This window comes from Gymnogyps californianus, chromosome 2 (genome assembly GCF_018139145.2).
Source record: "Gymnogyps californianus isolate 813 chromosome 2, ASM1813914v2, whole genome shotgun sequence".
NCBI lineage: Eukaryota > Metazoa > Chordata > Aves > Accipitriformes > Cathartidae > Gymnogyps > Gymnogyps californianus.
In genome coordinates this window covers 133,595,799-133,616,727 of record NC_059472.1, presented here as the reverse complement: position 1 = coordinate 133,616,727, position 20,929 = coordinate 133,595,799, and the positions used below count along the sequence as shown (strand labels likewise).

Genomic DNA, 20,929 nt, shown 5'->3' with positions numbered 1-20,929 from the left:
CAGCTTAACAGTTGAAGTCCAACCCAGGGTTTTCTACTGGCTAAAACTCAAGTTTTTAAACTGGGCTAACTCCAAAATTAGCTTGCCTTCCTGGCTCTTAAAACCCTAAATTAATGTAGTTTGGCTAATAACTCCCTCTTCTCATCCTCGTCTCAACCCCCAATAAACATACCCTAACCAGCATTTGTTCATGTAAGGTTGAAGGTTCCAGCTCTTCCTCCCAACCTGCCTGACCCACGTTTGCTATGGGGACAGAGGACTTCTCTTATATGCCAGCAAGTTTCTCCTAGGGGACCTTGTGACAACCCCTCATGTTCTGACCAGGGACATCTATGATGGCCTGAGCAGTGCAAAACACAAGCAATAAAAAAACCAAAAACAAAACCAAAGAAAACTCTGGTGTACAGGGGTTTACAGAGTAGCTATAGCTCTTGACACAACTGAAAGTTTTGCAGAAATACAGAATTTAGGTGGAGAGCCTTAGTACAGAAAATAGCAGACGAGACATACTGTAGCTGGCTGAAGGTGTCCGGTCATCCATGTCAATCAAAGTCCCCTCTGACCTGCTCCGTGGAATCTCTCCACTGGTTAGGGAAGCTGTTCCACTACTGGAAGTATTTTCCTCCTAGGAAACAGTTAAACATATAAAACATCGGCAAGTATTCAATTTGAAAAAGGGGAAACTGTTGAAGAATAATTGAGCTTCGCTCCTGTGATAGGACAAAAATGACGAAAAAAAAGTGAAGTTATGGTTTGTGAGTAAATTTATGGAGTCTGCCCAAGAGCATCACAATCCTGAGTGAGTCTTACTATCTAATTTGCAGCAAAACCACCAGATGCTACAGCTGCAGTACAATACAATACCACAGTCCATAGTGAAGTCTGATAGCTCACATAATTAAGCATCTTGTAATTGGAACTGAGCCAATTGTACAATAACTTCAGTTCAGAAGGTCTTGAATAAAAAACTTTTTTTAAAAAAATAAACATCCTCATTCCTGTTTTCAGATAAGTTTGACTAGAAACATTAAAGGGGAAGAGCTAGATCTGTTCCTTCCTTTGCCAATTAATATAAAATTTTTCCAACCTTTTCTGTTTTATTATTCTTCCTATGCTCTTCCCTGAGTGAACATCAGGTCAGATTTTCCTTTTAATCTGTACAAGAATGACTTGAAGTACCCTTCCTTAGGGCCTACGCCAGCACAGCAACAGCCCAAGAGAGGACATTCAGGTCTTTCCTCTTCCTTGTTCTGGCTACAAGAAGTTCTGTTTGGTTTTGATGCAGTTTGCACATGGACGGGGCCACACAGGAGCTGTAAACCAGATGCTGTGGTTGAAAGAGAGAGTCAACAGCAAACCTATTGCAAGGGCAGGGCAGGAGAGGCATCCCTCTGAGGCAGGCAACAGGAGGATGAACCTCTCAAGGTACCATTGCCTAATGCTATTTTCAGCTACCCAGAAAGAGGAGTTGCAGGTCTTCAAAGGAGCATTGGGTATCCTACATGCTGAAGTTACTGTGTCCCACAAACAGAAGCTGGAGGAAATAAAATATTCTAGATCTTTTTGTGCAGGAGAGCTCATTAAATTAGTGCTATAAACCAAGAGATCATTTAGTGACTTTCCCAGAATGCTCTCACTGATCCTATACGTAGTGGGGTATAAATGCTGATGGGCAATAGATATATTAAGACATATGGTTAAAAAGAAAAGAAAACAAAAACAAACAAACAAAAAACCAACAGCAACAAAAAAACCCACCAAGGGAAAAAAAAGGACAAAAGGTAAAAAAGCCAGAAGTTTTTTCGGTCCATCCACAGGATACAATAGTCAGCTTTGTTCAGGAACCTGAAATATTGCAGCCTGCTGCTTCTGCAGCGGCAATTGCAGCCTAAGCAGATCTCATTTTACCACATTTAAAATGGAAAAAACAGATGCATTGGGCCTGGTTTTACTGTGGCTGTAAGAAAAAGGAATTTTCAGTTACAGTTCTAGTAGGTGAGTTACAGGAAAAAGGAAGCATACCTTTTATCAAAGCATTACTGAATAGAAACTGGAAGTCGGCTGTCTGTTTCCATTGCACAATGCAATGGTTTAAGACATCTTTTTTTTCCCACTGCGAATGTAAATTGCTACTTTTTGTTCTTCCCACAAGAGCTACCTTCAGCTAATGGCAATCTGTTCAGCTGCTGATTCGCACTCAGGCAGGACGCAAGGCTGAGGTCAGGCTAAGCCTGACAGTCACCCAGCCACGCTGCCGTCACAGGACTGTACAGACTTTCAGGTTCCTCTGTAACCAGAAATCTCAGGTGTTGGCCTTAGAAGTCCTGATTTCAGATGGTAGTGAAAACTAGCCTCCAAGACCAGTACTGTGTGGCTTCTGCTATTAATGCCCCACCAGAATCAAACTGGAAACTAAAATATGTCCTTAATCCCAACACTGTAGTTCCAAGATCTGACTTCCCACACTTGTATAAAAATATCACCGTTCCTCCTATCTCTAGTAAGAGACAGTATCTTTGAAAATGTGTACCGATTCCTTCAAAGGAAACAGGTTTTCTTTCCTGCTGCATCTCAAAATGTTGAAAAACTGAACACACTGTATAAACATGCAAAATTTTTATCTCGGGCTTCTACTTCAGGGATTGGGGAGGTTTAAACACCAGTGTAAGGTATCCATAGTCTAAAATTCCAATAAATGTACAAAAAGAAAGTCTACTTTTTACAATACCAGTGTATTTGTTGCCAGCACTAATCTCTGATGACTTATTGATCAATAGACATATTAATCTAAGAATGGTTCTTTAAATAGTTAAAAAACCCAGAATTATTTTGGTAGCTGTATGAAGTGGGAGGCAGTAAGTAAGAATGAGGAAAGAGCACAAGAGTGCAAGTAGATGCACAGGGACTAATATAGGAAACCGTGGGGGAAGGGAGAGGGAGAGAGAAAGAGAAAGAAAAACAATCTCTTTACACAGTGGGAGTATATTGACAGAGACATGACAACAAGATTGCATATAGAAGTTTTATAAACGCTAAGAATTTCTGCAAATAAAATAAGCCATTTCCTAAAAGCTCCCTCTGGGAACTCCTTAAAAACTTTCACCACTAGCCTGGCACAAAGACAGAAAAGGCGAATACTGAAAAGGAAAACCACTTTCAAAAATAAGTCATGCCCTACCCCCCGCCTCCGAAAGCATTCCTTGGTATGAGAGCATGATGAGGGAGCCCTTGTGATTTAGGCATGTCTTCAGGCCAGCCAAGAAGAGGACGAGAGAAGGGGGGAGATATAAACATTCCTGGGCAAAAGATGACCACGTTTGGTCAGCATGTCAAGGGATGTGGGAAATGCTGGGGACAAGCTGTACGCACACCATCGGGTACCAGGCTATGTGCCTCCTGAACAGAGTTACATGATCTGACATCAGGCTTGGGTCCCGTCTCTCCTGTGTTCCAGCCTTAGTGCTGGGAATGCATAAATCCCCAGTGCCTTTGTATGAGAGTAGGAAAATTAGAAAACCCAATGCTCCCCCTTTTCCATGGGTACATTCTGTGATAAAATAGCATCCCAAATGAAACTTTTGATAGGACAACCCTATTAATTAGGAACTTACCTGGACAAATCCAGAAGAACGCTCATCCACAAGAGAAGAGAGATCAATGCATGTGGGATATAAAGCCATGCTGATCAATGGCAAAGGGGAAAGGTATGAAACCCTTTTGCTGCAAAAAGAGGGAATTATGTATAGGAAGAATCAGAAGCTAAGCTTTTCATTTGCTGTAGCTGCTGAGTAAGAAAGATGTAAACTGACAAGTGCTTAATGATGCAAAGAATTATTTGATTGATGGTATGTCAGCTCACAGTGTGAAGTGAGCAGGGAATGAAGAAGTGAAGAGGTTGGAAAGAGATCAGCTATGGAGGTGACCAGTGAGTGAGCGTGACTGAGTGCTGAGAGATGTGGGATTTTTCTCTATGAGGGCAAGAAACAGTTTGCCAGGTGCACTCTGCTGTTCAAGCCTGGAGTGCATTGCTTGACCCATAAGAGCAGGGGACTCAGGACCCAGAGTGCTGCTGGCAGGCACGTTGCAGCACTGTTACAGAGGAAGAAAAACGCCGTAGAGGAAGAAGGAAGTCTCAGGTAGAAAGTTCAGTTTCACAGAAGTCAGGAGACAGATTTGCTGCAAATGGCATTTTTGCTGCATGTGATGCCTCCAGAAATCTCTTCCAGGTCTTTTAAAATTCAAGTGCACTTTTTTTTTTCTTTCCAGTCTCTCTACCAAAGAAAACATGTCCTGCTGTGCTTAAAATAGTGGTAAGGAAGAAAATAAAAAAAGCCCAAAAGCAAACACTTCCCCACTGCCTTTGCCCTCAAAAATGAGGGAGAACACATTCCTTTGTGTTTTTAAAGTATCAACATCCCAGAGCAAAACACTAGCAATTTGCCTTTCATTCAACCTTAACCCTTCTTCAAAATCAGGTCGTGTTAAGAGCAGAGCTCTCCTGTGGCAGTGTCTCCCCACGGACTCCTACGTGCACCTTACACAGATAGTGCTACTCAGCCATACCATTATTCACAGTGATTAATGGCCTTTGTATCCAGAGGATGAAACTTATGCATTTGCAAAGACAGGACAAGCAACACAAGCAGGTGATGGAGATGTGCCTCATTCCTTAGGCTCACTTTTAGCTGTCATGGGGAAAAATGACTTGCTAGTTATATAGGTTGGGTTGTTAGACTTACTTCACAAGTTTATTTCTGAAAAAGGAGCAAGGTATATTTACCAGAATGCTAAATACAGTGTTCCTGATCTGACCAAATACTGAGTATACTGAATTATTTAAATTCTATTAAATAGAGAGAAGAAAAGATAGTCTAAAGAGAAAGCAATACACAAAAGAGAAATGGTTTCAGAAGGCACTACACATCACCACTGAATATAAAACACTGTCTGTTCTCAGCAGATTAACATGTTTCTAGCTAAACTTTAATTACCGTAATAGGTCATATTTTAACAGTCCCTAGGTACTTGTGGCCTGGAACAGCTTTATGCAGCTCAGAGTTTGGTGAGAGGCAGTTGGACCCAAGTTTACCAATCTTTGATTACAGGGCTGAACTGTGGTACTGTAGCTAATGGTAGTACAGGATAGCACACAAAACCTTCAGTTGAAGTGATAAAGTCTTTGACTTTTTTAGCCTGGTGCATGTGAGGCAGTCAATAAAATGCAGCTGTACCTCTTTTTGAACAGAGACAGAAATGGCTTTTAATGTTCAGCCTTGAGAGATCTAAAACCTTACCTTACTAATACTTGGCAGCAACCTTAATGCTTTAGTATGACCCTATTACTTGTCACTTTGCCTATAATGATAGAAAAGCATTTTCAATTGGTATATCTACTAGTTTACTCTGTTGTTAAGTAGTTGCCAAGTTTTGTGCCTACTTTTTCAATGTTCTGGAAATTTATCACCCTGTGGGAACTGCAGAGCCATTCACAGTCCTTCTTGAACCCAGGGTTTAAGCTTTCTGCAGACCCCACATGTCTACACTGCTGCTTGTAACTGACGTACTCGCTGCTCGTAATATACTTTATCTGAGCTACCGTTAAAGGGTAGAGCTAGTAGTCTCAGCATAACAAAAATGGGACTCGAAGTGGGTCACCCTCTCAGTAGATTTCCACAAGTTCACAAGTGGGTTTTTATAGCCTCTGCTCCGCTCTGCATGACCCAGAACTGACTGCTTTACCGCCTGGTTGGGGAACACTATGCAAGCAAAAATGACTACACCATAGACACTCCCTCTACAAGGCAAGTATCCTTCCTTCCATTCCACACATCTACACTTCTAAAATTGCTTGTTGTAAGCATAAGGGCTAGAGCATTTATTTTCAATTATAAACTTTACATTTGGGAATATTGCTTTCCAGAAGCCTCAGGAACGTGTAGTTAAATTTTTATGTTGTCTTTTGGGTTTCAGCTACCACTCTGAAATACTCCATGGTTTTTCTTTGGCCTCAGGAAAAAAGAAATATGTTGCCTTCTACTTAAATTACTAAGTAACTTTTTAAAGAACAGGAAATGGAAAGTAAAGATGTCACTAACAAATGAATGAAAGGATCCGACTTTGTACTATTAAATTGTAATATTTCTTCTTTTTGCTGAACAGAGAAAACTTTGCAAGTTTATTAGCTTAATTCTTCTATGAACTCATTTCCTTACCACCTCTCAAAAGCTCTAAAACCAATAATAGTTAAAAATCACACTGGATTCTCACTTATTGTATGTAACTATACATGCTTTGGAAAAACAGCTAGTTTCTTGGCTTTTGGAGGTCCTGTGAAAACACTTCTGGCTCCTTCACAGAGATTACAATACTACAAGTTATTACTGACTGTAATGCCAACAGAGTTATTCCTTCAAAACGGGTGTTGAAAGCACTCTGTAAGGAACAGCTTTTATTTAGTAGTTTCATTAAACAGTAAAAGTTTCCATTTCTAGCTGCTGCAAGCATTTCAATGCCACCATAATACATGCAACGTTGCAGAGGAAAGGCAAAGCCTCTATGTACCATGTTCTGCATGTAAACTAGAGCTCTGCTGCCCATCCTTGGGTACTTTTAATGTTTGCTAGGATGAAACAAAAACCTTAGCTGTCAACATTTTTGAACAACCTAGAGGAGTGGGAGTGACTGGGAATCTCAAAATCTCTGCTAGCTATTTATATCCTTGTGAACTATAGCTGTGATCATGGGTTTGTAAGTACAGGATACCTCCAAAGTACTCAATATATTATTTTGTTATCCTGATTTCTTCTTCTCTTTCTATTAAATTAGACTTTTACTCAAACCCAAGATGCATGCAGAAGTTACTCTGGGTCTTTAATTGAGCAGCTTACCTGTTAGTGGTGAGTGGAGATAAAGCCTTAGACACCTGCTCACTAGCTTGGCCCAACTCCACATAGTATTTATCATGCTGTTCCCTGGGAAAGTCTCATGTCTCTGCCTGTTAATGCCAAAAGTAAGCTTTGCAGAGGGACAAATATAAGCTGTGGTCTTTGAGGGCAGGAAGCAGTGGTGGGGGACAGAAGTAGCAGTAGCATTAACAGTAGTGAATGATTTACAATCTCAGAGCTAACTTCAAGGATAATAAAGGAAGTTTCTTTTTTTAAAAAACAGAAAAGCCTTTGTATGCCTCAGAGTCACAGGGGCATGACAAGGGGGAAAAAAAAAACCAAACCAACAAAGAAGAGGCTTCCTCTGTCCCAAAGACTTGATTTTGGCAACATCTTACTGTTTAACACTCTTCCAGTTATATATAGAAAATAGCACATCTACTATCCACCCAGAAAGTAAGTAAAGGATACAATTTCCAGACAATCAAACCCAGGTCAAGTAGTGAAGCAGTTCTTCATTAGGATCTGACAATCAGGCACTTATGAGTTACATATTTCATAGAAATAATTACTTTTAGATTTAAGGGCTGAGCACAGAAAGGGGAAAAATCCCTCTTGACTTTCAACATTTAAATGTCTCATCTGGTCCAGTGATGTGATAACAGAAACCCTACAAGAGCTGTGTGCTTTTCACAGCATCAGGGCAAAGCAGAACACACCAAGGAACCCACCTGCAGAGAAGGGCCAGTGTTTTACTTGCTCACAGCAATTAAAGTTCTTAAAATTATAATTTTAATTAACATTAACAACAGATTTTAAGCACCTGTATCAGCTGGATATGTTGCAAACACATAGGATGGTTTTTTTGCTATTCCATGCTAAAAACCATATAACAAAGCGATGTGGCTGACACTGTGCCAGGACGCAGTCTTGAACATCGAACTGTAGAAGAAAATTGCCTGTCAGTATGCTGCCCAGATACTGACACTTTATTTTGGACATACGTAGATTGAAGAGGTATGGGCAAAACATGCTATGTGAACCTTGAAGTAAATCGAACCTGATATCCAGACGCATACAAGGTGCCTTTACTTTTCTAGTGTTCTGTTTTCAGCAAACTGAGGTGAGCACCTGGAGAAGGATACTGGGGACACTGCAGTCTGCTGTGCTTTTGACAAGATAGGGGACTAGAAAGGTCTCTTTCCACGAGCATGACAGACTTTTGCTCCAGAGGAAAGGAAAAACACATCAGAAAGCCTGCACTGTCAGGTGAACCTTTTTATAAGGAACCACTTTGCTTTGGTGTTGGTTAACTTGGGGGGGGGACAAAAAAACCCAAACACACACAAAACACACACACCCTCAAAAAAATAATTTAACATGGCAATACACACGGAGAGTTTGTTTTGCAATGTTTAAGCTATGTCAGGCAAGCTTTCAAAATGTATAAACTAGCCAGGAAGAAATCCCAGTTGTGTAGGGCATGAATGGGGGACAGGAGAGGAGGACAAGACAGGACTCAAGTCAGTCACTTGTTCCATCTCTCCTGGGGAATATAAAGGGAGATCAATACTGAGAGGGCAGAAACGATGGAAGATGGGTGACACATGGCCAGCTCAACATGGAAAAAAAATGAACAAGACAGGCAGCCACCTGTGTTGGGAAAATAATTCCATTAAATATGGTGGAAGAAAGTAAATCCATTTGGCAAGGACTCCTCTGGTTGTCATTAGAGGTTAGTTTAGAGAGTTAATAACTGTAAGCATAATCATTCTTCAGTGCATCCACAAATTACATTTTGCTGTACTTGACTGACCACATAACAGACACAGAGAATATGTAACAGCACAAATAGTATGTTTGATAGATTGTGATAATATTTACAAGGAAATATTGATACCTGTTTTTTGTGTATTGATCTGTTTTGACCGAAGAACTTGTTTAATAGTCCTTGGCACTTTAGGAACATAGTGAAGAGAGCATCAGAGAGGGAGTCTTAATCACAGGGACACTTTCCAAGGTGTACTGCAGAAAGTGCACTTTTTCTTTGTTGCTTTTTATGGCAATTATAGTCCCCAAAGTTTGGTTGGAACTCTTCTCCAGCAGCGAGATGTCATCACATTTAAAACATTGGTGCCTGTGTTGTTAATAATAGTCTGAGCTGTCCATTAAGTTACACCTGCCAATATTTTAAAGTTATTTTTGACACTGTAATTTTGAAGGGAAGAAGGGAGGGGAATTCATAAAAATGTATTTTGTTCTAAAAGTCAAACCCAGTACCTCTCATTATGTTGCAGACTCTCCCTTTACATAACAATTACACATGTTCTTGACAAGAAAAAACCCTCTTATTTCTATCAAATGGGATTCATGTTTAAATAGATAGATTCTCTACTAACGAAGGACATTTGAGTCTCTGAATTGTACTCTTAACTACATCTTATTAATAGTATTGTTAACAGAATACTTCTACTGAAACAGTATGACTGTCAGATCAACTCTAAAATGGTAATGATCCAGCAACAAAAATGAAGTCAGAGGAAGATAAACTGCCATGCAATATCAAATCCCATTAATAATCCATCTCCGGTCACAGAAGACTATGTTTCAGAGGAAAAAGTAAGAAGTCCTACATATGAAAACAAGGAAGAGCTGCTTCCAGTATTGCTGGAAGTAATACTCATATTATATGCTGGAAGTAATTTCGGTATTATAACCGAAATAGGAGTGATTCTATCTTTTTTAAAAAAATAAAATACCTCAGTCTACAGTATCGTTGTGGATCTTCTTCTAAAGGAATGGTCAAGTTCAAGAAGATTTGAAGCAACAAGTTCCCAACAAATTGCATGCCCTTATGTGTCTAAATTTAGTCCTTAAATCTAGCTGCCTTACAAGCTCATTGATTGAACCATCTATTCCTACCTATTGAGAAGACAGCATCTATACTTTTGTTCCTTACTGTTTGGTACAATAAGAAGAATAACATGTCCAATCTCATCCATTTTTATGCAGCAGTGACAAAGTCACTCTTCAAAGATTTTATCTTCTTTTGTTTTTCAGAAGTGAGAGTAAGAATTGTGCGAGATAGTTGTTCCAGGTCTCCTCTTCCTCCGGTCCCTATATTCTTTACCCATCTTCATTCTCTGCATTGCATCACAGTGTCCAACTGTCTTTCCAGCAGCAGTTCTCCCTCTGGTGATGCATACCATTAGCCTGGATGCAATACCTCAGTGGAAAAATAGTTTTCCCATCCAGGAAAACCACACTATTATATTGCGACAGATAGTATTACCCACTGGAAGCATTTTAAGGCTGTGTATTCCCTTGTCCTGCCTCCCTGGAGGGCTCAGAGGCAGAAACCATTCCTGAGGTTGCCACCAGCCAGTTAGCTGACCTCCAAAAATCGATCAATGAACGGCTCATACAACAAATCAGAGAAATCCCCCACGTTAGCCCAGGCATTCCTGTCCTGACTTTAATCTCCCATTGTCTCTATTCACCCCTAAAAGCAACAGCAGAGCTCCAGCTTGCTCTTCCTAACAGCCTTACCCCTCAGGCTGCTACAGGCATCCTACCTCCCCACTGGTTCCAGCTCTTCCTTCTGAGCCAACATCACTGACTTTTGAGGGCAAAATTTGATGAAGCAGCTGAGAGAGCTGCAATTGCTCAGGAATAGCATGAGCAGGCACTATATACAGATGGGTGCCTACCCATTCAAGAAATCTTCCCCACTCAGCTCTATAACATCTTTCCATGTCATTTGCCATGAAGAAGGCATTTAATATTATTTCTTCTTTGCATTTAATATGGCAGTGGTGAGAAGAGAAAGAAGGCATAAAGCTCTTGCTTCCTTCTTTCTTATTTCCTTCCCTAACACAACACAGGTGCACTGGCTACGACACCATGTTAGAGATGTGGAGGGAATTAGCACAGGAGAGAAAACGAGGGGGTCAGTGGCTCAAGCTTTATAATAAGGAAGACTCTCCACTCAAGTCATACGTCAAAGGGGAAAACAAACAAAACCAAAACCAACACCTAAATTATCATAAATTTCATCCTTTTGTATACAAAAAAAAGTCAGCTTAGTTGAAGAAAAATTTTCATCTGCCCCAACAAATCTGGCTGACACCTTCAAATAAAAAGAATGGCTGGAGTGATGCAGTTACAAATTGCTCAGAAAGTTGGACTAAAACCAAAATTTTCAAATTCCCAAACAGTGCCTCTCAGATAACCCTGAAGAAAATCTTCAGGAAAACGAAATGCTGTGGATTATACTTTATCAGTTCAAAATGTGTGCCAAGTTTTTTACTTCAGTTATCCTGCCTCCACAAGCTTTACTATTTTTCACTACAGCTGAAGTTACTGCCTTTCTAGCAGAAGTGGAAGGCTGCAGATCAGTAACTCTTAGATATAATCACAGCATTTCAATATGTTATCTCCAGCTTCCCCCTGGTCTGTCCCTGTCCCCTCCCTCCCTCCCCCCCCCCCCCCAAAAGCCTCCGCAACTCCAGTCAGTCTTGCACTCCTTCAAGAATTTTTACATGCATTAAATTCATTTTCACTGATATGGCAGTCTCTGCAAGACCTGGCCACTGTCCAGCCTTGTGAAGATCCTGATGTCGATCCTTTGTTTTGCCTCACCCTTCACAGACACTGAGTATGCTCACCTTCCAGCTTCATATAGATTGAGCAAGCTCAGTATTTTATACTATTAAGCCTCCAGAAAGGCTGCAGTTCTTTGACCTCACTGGCTTCCTACACAGAAAAACCCTGGGCATCATTTATCATCCAAAACCACCTCCGCAGCCATATGATGCTCCATTCACTGGAAAGAATAATCACCTGGTACATGAAGTGAAACTGCTATATAGGCTATTGTCAGACTACAGAAGTGAGTTACAGAAAATTGATTTGAGACCACTAGGATATTTAAACATCATGCAAAACCACATTAATTTCACAACAATTACTTTGAAGGGAAATTTTCATGCACTGCCTATAGTTGAGGTTTTTCGGACAGCCAGTCTTGCAGGAGGGGAGGCTAATCTTTCCCTGCTGGAGGGAACTACCAACAGTGTCCTGTACATTGGCTATAGCAGATTGAAAGGAACAGACAACCATCTCAAATATCACCAAACAGCCCAGGGCGCAAAGTCCCTACGGGTACCAGCACAGGCCATTTCATTTGGGATCAATGCCTCTATGAAGCTGGAGTTCCTCTAGCTGGCCAGTTTCAGTCTGATCAGATATAGCAGAGTAACATTTGCTTCAGACAGAAAGAAACCAGGTACAAGATTACAAGTGAAATAAACTGAAATCCAGACCACACTTACAACAGCTTTTTAGTACTTTGACTTTCCTAATTAGGAACCTGAAGGTACCTGCCATGTGTTAGCTCAGAGAATTCAGCCTATTCAGCAACACCTTCCAAATGCCAACCCTAAAGAAACACTTTTTCTGGTTCATCTTCATAAGTTTACTGTCCTTGCTCCATTTGTACCAAAACGTGGGAGGAAGCATTCACAGGTTTTCCAAAAGGTCACTGACTTTGATGATCAAAGCATTTCCCTACTCATCTCACCTCCTTGGCAGCAAGTCTTGAGTTTTGCACCTTTAACTAGCTCCTACCTCTCAGGGTAATAAGGGTTCAAAATGTGTGTTAGGCGAAATACTGCAGAATCATATATGCAAAATTCTACTGTTTGGGGTTTTTCTAATCAAATTTGTTATTTTATGGGTTTTCTATAGAGACCAACATACACAACACATTTACAGTGCACTTGAAAGACTACTTAGATCAAGCAACTCGCTCCTACCATTACACATGTATCCTTGCCATCACTATCAGGGGTTCCTTGATTAAAGTATACAACTGTCACGATGGGTAGATATCATTTTAACATTTAACTTATAAATGTCAAATCAAACACACACCTTGATGTGTGATGGCAAGTTTTTAAGACATTTTTCCTTGGCTGTAGTGAGACAGGAGACTCCTGTTATATCTCTTTGCCACAGGCACGTGTAATCCTGGCTGTGCAATTTATTGGATGAGATTTTCAGTCTCCCTTTTATGGCAATTATTATTCTATGTTTCAGGTCATTAATGATGACAAGCAGATATTTGCAGAGCATAGGATCCTCCAACAAAGAGCTATCTAGTAAAAAAAGGGAAAGAAAAGCATGAGGTATGAAGATCAAAACTCAAATTAAATATGTGCTGCTTCCAAAGTTTCATCTAAACTTTAATTTGGCAAGTATTCTTGGAGGTGCATGGTCCAAATGTCGTCCATCATGAAGTTAGTTTAGGTCAGCTCCTAAAAGATCACAGTCCAGGGTTATATTTGTACAGGTTGCTTCGTCTGTAATAAACAGAAATATGTACAACTTTGCTCAAAACTTGAATCATCATGATCTAAAAAACTTCTGTAATGTAGTGTTTTTCTGTTAGCTATTGTATAGCTATGTCACATCCACCAAAAGTGAGAAGTATCAGTCAGCAGATCATCAGTAAGAACATGTAAAGATATTTGTCTAATTTGGTGCAAGTTCTAATCTTCAGAACTTCAGGAGATTTCACTCAACTTTGCACCAAGCAGAAATGACTGTATGCCCAGACAGTCTTGACAAACGTAACTGAACAGTTTGTTCTGTTGTGAAAATTAGTTCAGATCATTTTATTTTACAGTGCAAATTCATCTCACATTGCTGATTTCAGCAAGATTTTACAATGGTCAGTCAATGTCTGTTGTCATCATTCAGTATGCTGAATCACTAGTGTCCACACAAGCAATTTCATTTTAAAGTTCTTTAGAGATTAGCATTAAAAAAACCTAAGGCTTAACCCGCAATCCATATGTGAACTTTTTACCTGGAGGGAAAGAGAGTGAGCTTTCGCTCCACTTTCTCCATATTAGGAGAGCAGTGATTTGCCACCTAAGAAACGTGTAGGTTTTTCAGCCTCCCAGATCTACCTGTCCCAAGAGCAATTGGGCTCGAGACACAGATTTCGGCACCACAGGCATAGAAGCTCAAAACCTGGCAGCTCCTATAGTTGCCAGACTGTTTCAGAATCACTAAATTTGATTTACTCACAGATTTCAAAGCCAAAAGAAACAAAGCAATCATCTTTACTCTTCCTATGCAGAATCAAGGCCACAGACTTTTACCTAGCTGTTATTGTGCCAAGTTGAATACTTTTTATTGAACTGAAACTGTTTAAAAAAAAAAATCCAATTTTGAGCCCCAGAGCTGATGATTATATTCTGTTGGGAGCCAAACCAGGGTTTTCTTTAACTTTTTCATTTATATCCTGATAGAACTAGCTGGAATAGCATCCCGCTGCTGAGCTTTGTACAAGCACATAGCAAGCACAGCCTGGTGACAAGGAACTGATTGTTTAATGCACAAGACAATGAAGGGCAGGGATGGGGGAAAAATGGAGGTAGACAAGTTTACAGATGGAAAGACTAAAACACAAAGAGACTGATAGCCACGTTCCAGCATCTTCCACCCCTACCATAAGAACTGCGTAAACATGTACTAATCCCTTAAAAATCCAGCGCCAAACAACTTGGCCCAGACCACTCAGGAAATCGGTGACAGAGCACAGGACGTGCAAGTGCCATGGGAAGAAAACTGCCACCAAGACCAGGGCTTTGAAAGTAACTGCACAAATATCACAAGAGTCCTTCTCTGTCCCAAAGTGTTCACACCCTGAAAAGGCAATTAACTGAAGAGCAAGACAGGTATTCATAACACCTCCTGACAGCCTTTGGCATTGCTAGGTTTGGCCTCCCTTTCCAGCTATGAGCAGAAATCACATATCAAAATCAGATACAAGTAAACTGTAGCTACGTATACCAGGTAGCAGAAAATTACTGACTTACAGACACACACCTCACACTGTTTTCTCTCTCCCATGTTTTCATTTATCTGCTACAACAACTGACCAGCAGCCAAACTTAGAAGTTTGAGATCATTTATTACTTTTTAAAAAAAATAATTAAAAAAAAAAAAAATCACAGTGATGGTGAATGCAACTTCCATTAAGTTCAGACTTTAAGGAAATTGTCCTGTTTCTGCTACCATATACTACATGAGATGAGGAAAAGCCTAGGGAAATTCTTACTTTTCTGGGGAGCACATCAGTAGTGCATAGAGTACCTCCTGCCTGTGTGTTTTGTGACTGGAGTACAATCATTACCGGTAAAAATACACCAGGGAATTCCAAGGTGCAGAGGGCTCTCTTACATATTTTCCAGATTAGCAGCACTTTTCTGCTCAGCCATATTAGTATCCACCCGACAGTGCAAGCCAGGCAAGTAACTGTGGGTGGGATCCAGCTGGCAGAGCATAAGTACCTGTGCTCTGGCAGACAAAAAGGCAACTCTGAGAGCCATTAAATGCACCTCTTGCTCTTCACTGATGAGATAAAGAAATTAAGTTATTTATGTTAGGACAATGCATGCATTAAGCACTTACAACTAGAATCACACACATACCTCAGAGTCCAAACGCTTCTGAGTGCTCCAAAAAAGAGCAGTTATCTCACTGGAGAAGCCATGCTAGCTTCCCACACTCTCCTCAAAACCATATGGACTTTAGCTTGGAGGCTTTCAAGCTTGGTTCAATTAGTGTAACCCATGTCCTGTGTACCATCTAGCTGTAGGACTAGACAACTTTGCTCCTTGTCAGTTTGTCCTATATATGGAAAGTGAGGGGACAGGTTTGAGTTTAGCTTTCCTCTTCTCACCCCTTAAGACAGATATTATGAATGCTTCAATCAGAAGCTGCTTTTGCTGAGAACTGTTAGATGTTTCCTTGGAAAACTAATGAGATTTTACAAATATATCTGTGATGTTATTCATTTCACTTGATGGTTGTATACAACTTATTGGAAGCAAGTTAATAGTCTCAGTCCAGAGCTGAAGAACTAGTGTTCACACTAAAGAACAGTGCAAATTTCAAACAGGAAGAAGAAAGGAAGGAGGGGGAAAAAAAAAAAAAAAATCACTGAGCAGAAGAACAAACTGGCATTACTCATGTTCGTAGCACTATAATTTCACACGGAGCAACAGGTGACAATTTGTGCTGCAGGAATTGGGGCAGTACTATGAATAAATTGAGAATTCTTGTCTCTCTGCTGCGTCACACCCCACCCACCTTTACAGAGATCCTGTTAAATGTTAAATTAAGGCTAGTGGATCAGAGGGAGTGAACTCATAAAAAGGTTATCATCACATCATAGGCTTTTCTTCAGGGCTCAGAGTTGGTATTGCATGAGATCATGTATGAATAAAAACAAACCACCTAAAAGTCTTGCCAGCTGCCCCTCCCATCCCCCCAGTTATTTCAGACAAAGTCATTTCCTTTTAATTACGCAGCTTAGTACATGTAGAAATACAGCTTATTCTCCATGTAAATACATATCCAAAGTTTGGTCTCAATTAGATCATAGGACAAAAATTAGGCTGTAGGATCTGCCACTGATGGGTCACAAGCTTCCAGTCTACTGGTGAAACTTTTTGGTTTTTTACAGACGTAGGCTCAGGTGGGAATGCGAACAACGCCTCGTCAAGTTGTTGCACGAATGTTTTGCGATACAGCCTATTGCAGCCAGTGGGAAAGGAGCTGCTTGCTTTGGCATGATTGCAGGACGACTGGCACAATGGACAAGCAAGGCTGTTGGCAGTTCATACTAGTAAGTAAAGACACAACCTGAATTAATACTATTATATCTAACTAGAGGTCAGTGCAGATTAAAGTATGAGCCAATACATTTTAGAATCATTTTAAATACTTGTGAACTCCCATTTAATGCAGGGAAGTATTATATGCCTCCATGGAGAGAGAGACAGAGATTAAAGAATTAATTCAGAGTAAGCCTGGGATAGAACCAGGGTCAAATCTCCCGAGTTTTTAAGGTATTAGACAAGAGATGAGATCATCTGGCATTGCCCTTGAGGCTAAGCCTGCTTTTGGGGATGCCATCTGACTGGGTGGCTGGCTGTCTGGCTGCTCCAGAAAGCAGCAGTCCTACATCTCCTTTGCATCAACACTGGTGCTTATCTGGTCTCACAGGGAGCTGGCCCAGGCACAATGAGTCAGTGTTCACCTGTGCTGGCCTGTGGGAAGTAATGGCAAGGTATGAGAAATGGGACTACCCCATTCAGCAGCAGGTAGCCATTACAGCAGCTTAAATGTAGTGCAAGAACTTACCCAAAGTAAAATGGCAGCTCCCCATCTCACAGGTATGTTGTAAAGGGGAACACAAAGATTATTAAGTACTCTGAATCTCCAGTGAAGGCAGACTTCCTCTAATAATTCAGAAAGATCCTTTCCCCATTGAGAAAGCTGAAGAAAATGGCAAAGTGATTCAACTACTTACATTTTGGACTCAAATGATTGTCATCCAGAGTCTTTTGTAAATACATACCTCAAGAAGACCTAGAAGACTCTCTTCTGGGCTGCCAGAATACTCACTGGGTTTCCAGAGTATTTCAGCCTGCAGTCACCCACACAGCAAGGGGGAGGCAGCATTTGGGGGTTATATAATGCAGCTTTTAGCTAAATAATCAGCCAGCTTCTTCCCGAGTAGGCTGGCTTATGAGGTGAAGTTCAGCTACGCAAGGAAAGGACTCCTACTGTTATAGAAATTAAGCAGTATATGCCTCCTATAAAATTCTTTGAAAAGGGTGTTTGGATACATCCAAACCTAAAAGCTTTTCCTCGCCACCACGAGGACACCAAATCAGAGCCCAAAATATCACTTGCTGCAAGCTATAAAATTTTGTTTCAGTTTTCTGAAGTTTTCAGTGGTTCAAAGCCCTGATTCAACTTCACCACTGCTCCTTGGTAGGGAAGTGCTCCAGTGCCTCTGCTTATTGAAGTATACAATAGGCACTTCGAGTAAATTCTGGAGGGGGGGAAGGTCAGTGGAAAGTGATATGACAATGTTTGCTCACAAACCAAAATTACTGAAGTTATTAGCACTACAGCAGACTATGAAGAACTACTGGAAAGCCTAATAAATTGGACAGCATAAGATTAAGTTTACTGTAGATAAGAACATGAAGAGGTGCTTTAGGAGGAGCAATTTAAAATTACTCGTACAGATTGATTCCTAAACTAGTTGTAGTTTCTTAGAAAAAGTTTAAGCATGATCCTCAGCAGTTCAACCAGGATGTTCGCTCAATGTGCAGAAATGTAAGATACTGGTCTGTACTGAGAAGCAGATGAAAATATGGTAAAATATTATAGAGCAAATACATATATATGTTTTCTATGAGTATATGACCTCACCTTTACTCCGGAATTCAGTTTCTGAAAAAAAACCCTATCTGCTCCTGAAAATACAGAGTTGAAGGAGATAAACTGAAAAGAATTCAAGAAAGAGGGTAAGAGACGACAGGAAAAGGCTTCCATAGAAGAAGAAGTTACAAAGATAGAAGGTCAAATTAGACTAAACTTTTTGCGGCAGCAGCAGAGTATGGGAACGTCAGGAAAGGGATGCTATTGAACTAGCTCCTTTTCTCCTCTCCATTTATGTTCCATTTCCCATTTTGGGATCTGTGAGGTAACTTAGGATCCTATGCAGTATTTTGTAGGAGAAGGGATGGGAGAGCCTATAGTTCCAGACAGAGCTATGGGGTTTTTTTTTTACAAATTTTTTTGCAAGTACGCACCATAGTTCATGGTGCAGAACTTTGATGTACTGCAGCTGCCTCTACCATAGAGCTCAGCTCTTCAGACAGGAGGACGTCCTTTAGAGACCATCAGTTTAAATTGACTAACTGGCTGTTCTGTCCAAAAAGCCAGTTTTTTGGCTTTTACAGCAACATGATTTATATTTCTGCATTGTATGTTCTTTTGGTGTTTCTTCCACCTATTTTGTATTCATTTCAAGGGTGGACTTGCCTGCAGGGACTTATGCCAAAGTTTACAGTAGCATAAACACGTGTAGTTTCTCAAGTAGCTTGAGTTTATCTGTTGTGGAAAATAGAGAGGAAAGGCATCCAACTTCAGAGGTAGTGAATTTCAAAGTTTTTTCTTCCCTTGGATACCCTTCATAGAAATCTCTCAGAGACAGCCCACCAAACACAAATATTCCTGGGCCACAGGCCGAAAATCACTATGATAAAGAGTTAAAAGGAAGTTGAACAACAAAGAAGTGTGCAATTGAACCCAATTAGCCATTCTCATAATAAGGGGAGAAAAAGAGGGAAGAGAGACAGCACAACATTTTAAACCAAACATTTAAATGCTCAATAAGTCTTCTATTGCAACATATAATTAGCCTGTTGAACACATTCCCACAGGATATTGTTGTACTATATAGTTTAGTGAATACGACTGTAGGTATTCCTTGTTTTTAATGTACTCAAGGTAAACACTATTCTATGGCTTCTAGCATGACAATAACCATCTTATACTTGTGTTGTAAATCCCGTTGTATATCTCCCACCCAACACAAACACTGTGCAACTGGTTTCAGTGTGTAAGTTCAGTGTTGGAGCATTTCATATTAACCACTGTCAAATACATGGTTTTGGGCTAGGGAAAGTGTTGCCAGTGTGGCAATTTGCACCTCCCAAGATCTACCCAGTACAAATGATCCCCTCCTTCCTTCACTCCCTCTCTCACTCAGGAGGATGCCTATTGCCATTTTGTAGTAAAGCCAGTCAAAAATTATTCCCAAGCTGTTAAGATTTTGAGCTGTCTCCTCAAAAAAAGAAATCTGTATCAAAGAAGAGGTGTTATTAGCTGAGTGGTAATAACAGGCGGGAAGAGAAGAACTGTTTCTTTCTTGTCTTTCATTTAAATGTTTCTATTTTTATACAGACCGGCCAGCTCTGCTTGTCATTTTTTAGCCATAAAGTGAGTTGGTTCAAGGTCTGTCAGCATGATAGGTTTTGCCTCCACAGAGGTCTTGCCTCCATTTAGCCTGGAGATACTACCTTTCAAGGATTCTTTTAATAGAGAATGAATATTTTAAAGTTCAGAAGTATATGTGCTGTCTAAACTCTATTTTTCTGTTTTCTAATAGCTGCCTTGTTAGCAGGGAGGATTGTTATGCGGTGTTCAGCATCCTATTGCACGTTCCTGATCCTCAGCTCACAAAGCCAGGGGCTAGTCCAACTGCTACATGCATAAAGAGGAGTATTTCAATTCATATAGTGCTTCAATAAAACCGAACCAACCAAGCAACCAACCAAACAACAACAAAAAAAACCCCAAACCCCGCACATGCACACACACACACAACTACAGCGGCTTATTTCACAAAAGAAAAACAGCAGAGAAGGCTAGCTTAATATTGGCTGATTTAAAAGTGTAAGAGGTTCACCATTATTTATGCTCTCAGGAAAGGCAATCACCAGCACTTAGCAAGCACCGTGCCTTTCTGCACACATCCCAAACCACCCTAGGGTACAATATCGTGCAATTCAAAACGTACACGGGTTCTGTACCTTCTCCAGAGGCACCTGGCACTAGCTATGGCCAAAAAGAGAGTATTAGACTGCAGCATTAGTACTAGGTAAAAAACTACTCTGATATTTCAGCCCTTCCAAAGTATTTTAAACAAAAACAGCAAAAGATACTTGAAAGAAAAAAAGCAAACTCACCATTCTGGAAACTAACAGCTTTCTCCTAGATCCAAATTATGTCGTTGCTCAAGACATCAGCCCTGTTGAAGGAGCACTTATTCTTGCTCCAGCTTTGAAAAACTCTGGTGTGCTCAGGGTTCGGGTAGGTGCTGGGAGCACACCTGGTGCGCCTCTCTCTTAGGGGTGCTGAGCAATGCCTGCTGGAATGTGCAGTCTAGCAGGTACCTGGCACCACTCGTTCAAACAGACAGGAGGGAGCGATGGAACTACATTACCCATAATTGCCTTCAGCTGGTTTATGATTACACCTGAAACCAGGAGAGGTGGTGTGGGAGTTTTGCCTTAGGGAGGAGAGGCAAGCATGCAGAGAGAAGAAGGAAGTGTGTGCTCCTTGTGTGCTACTGAAAGAGAGTTAGGGTTTTCTGCTTTCACACG

General features: G+C 40.6%; 1 protein-coding gene across 1 annotated transcript in view; it reads right to left on the bottom strand.

The window, feature by feature from the left end:
* Positions 1–20,536, bottom strand: part of MACC1 (MET transcriptional regulator MACC1) — a 32,848-nt gene extending 12,312 nt beyond the window's left edge. Inside the window, exons 1-2 of the mRNA XM_050892160.1 lie at positions 20,513–20,536; positions 511–625 (exon numbers count right to left, since the gene is read on the bottom strand). Of these exons, the coding sequence (XP_050748117.1) occupies positions 511–625; positions 20,513–20,515 (118 nt within the window). The 5' untranslated portion in view covers positions 20,516–20,536. The remainder of the gene's footprint in view (positions 1–510; positions 626–20,512) is intronic.
* Positions 20,537–20,929: the final 393 nt, after the last annotated feature.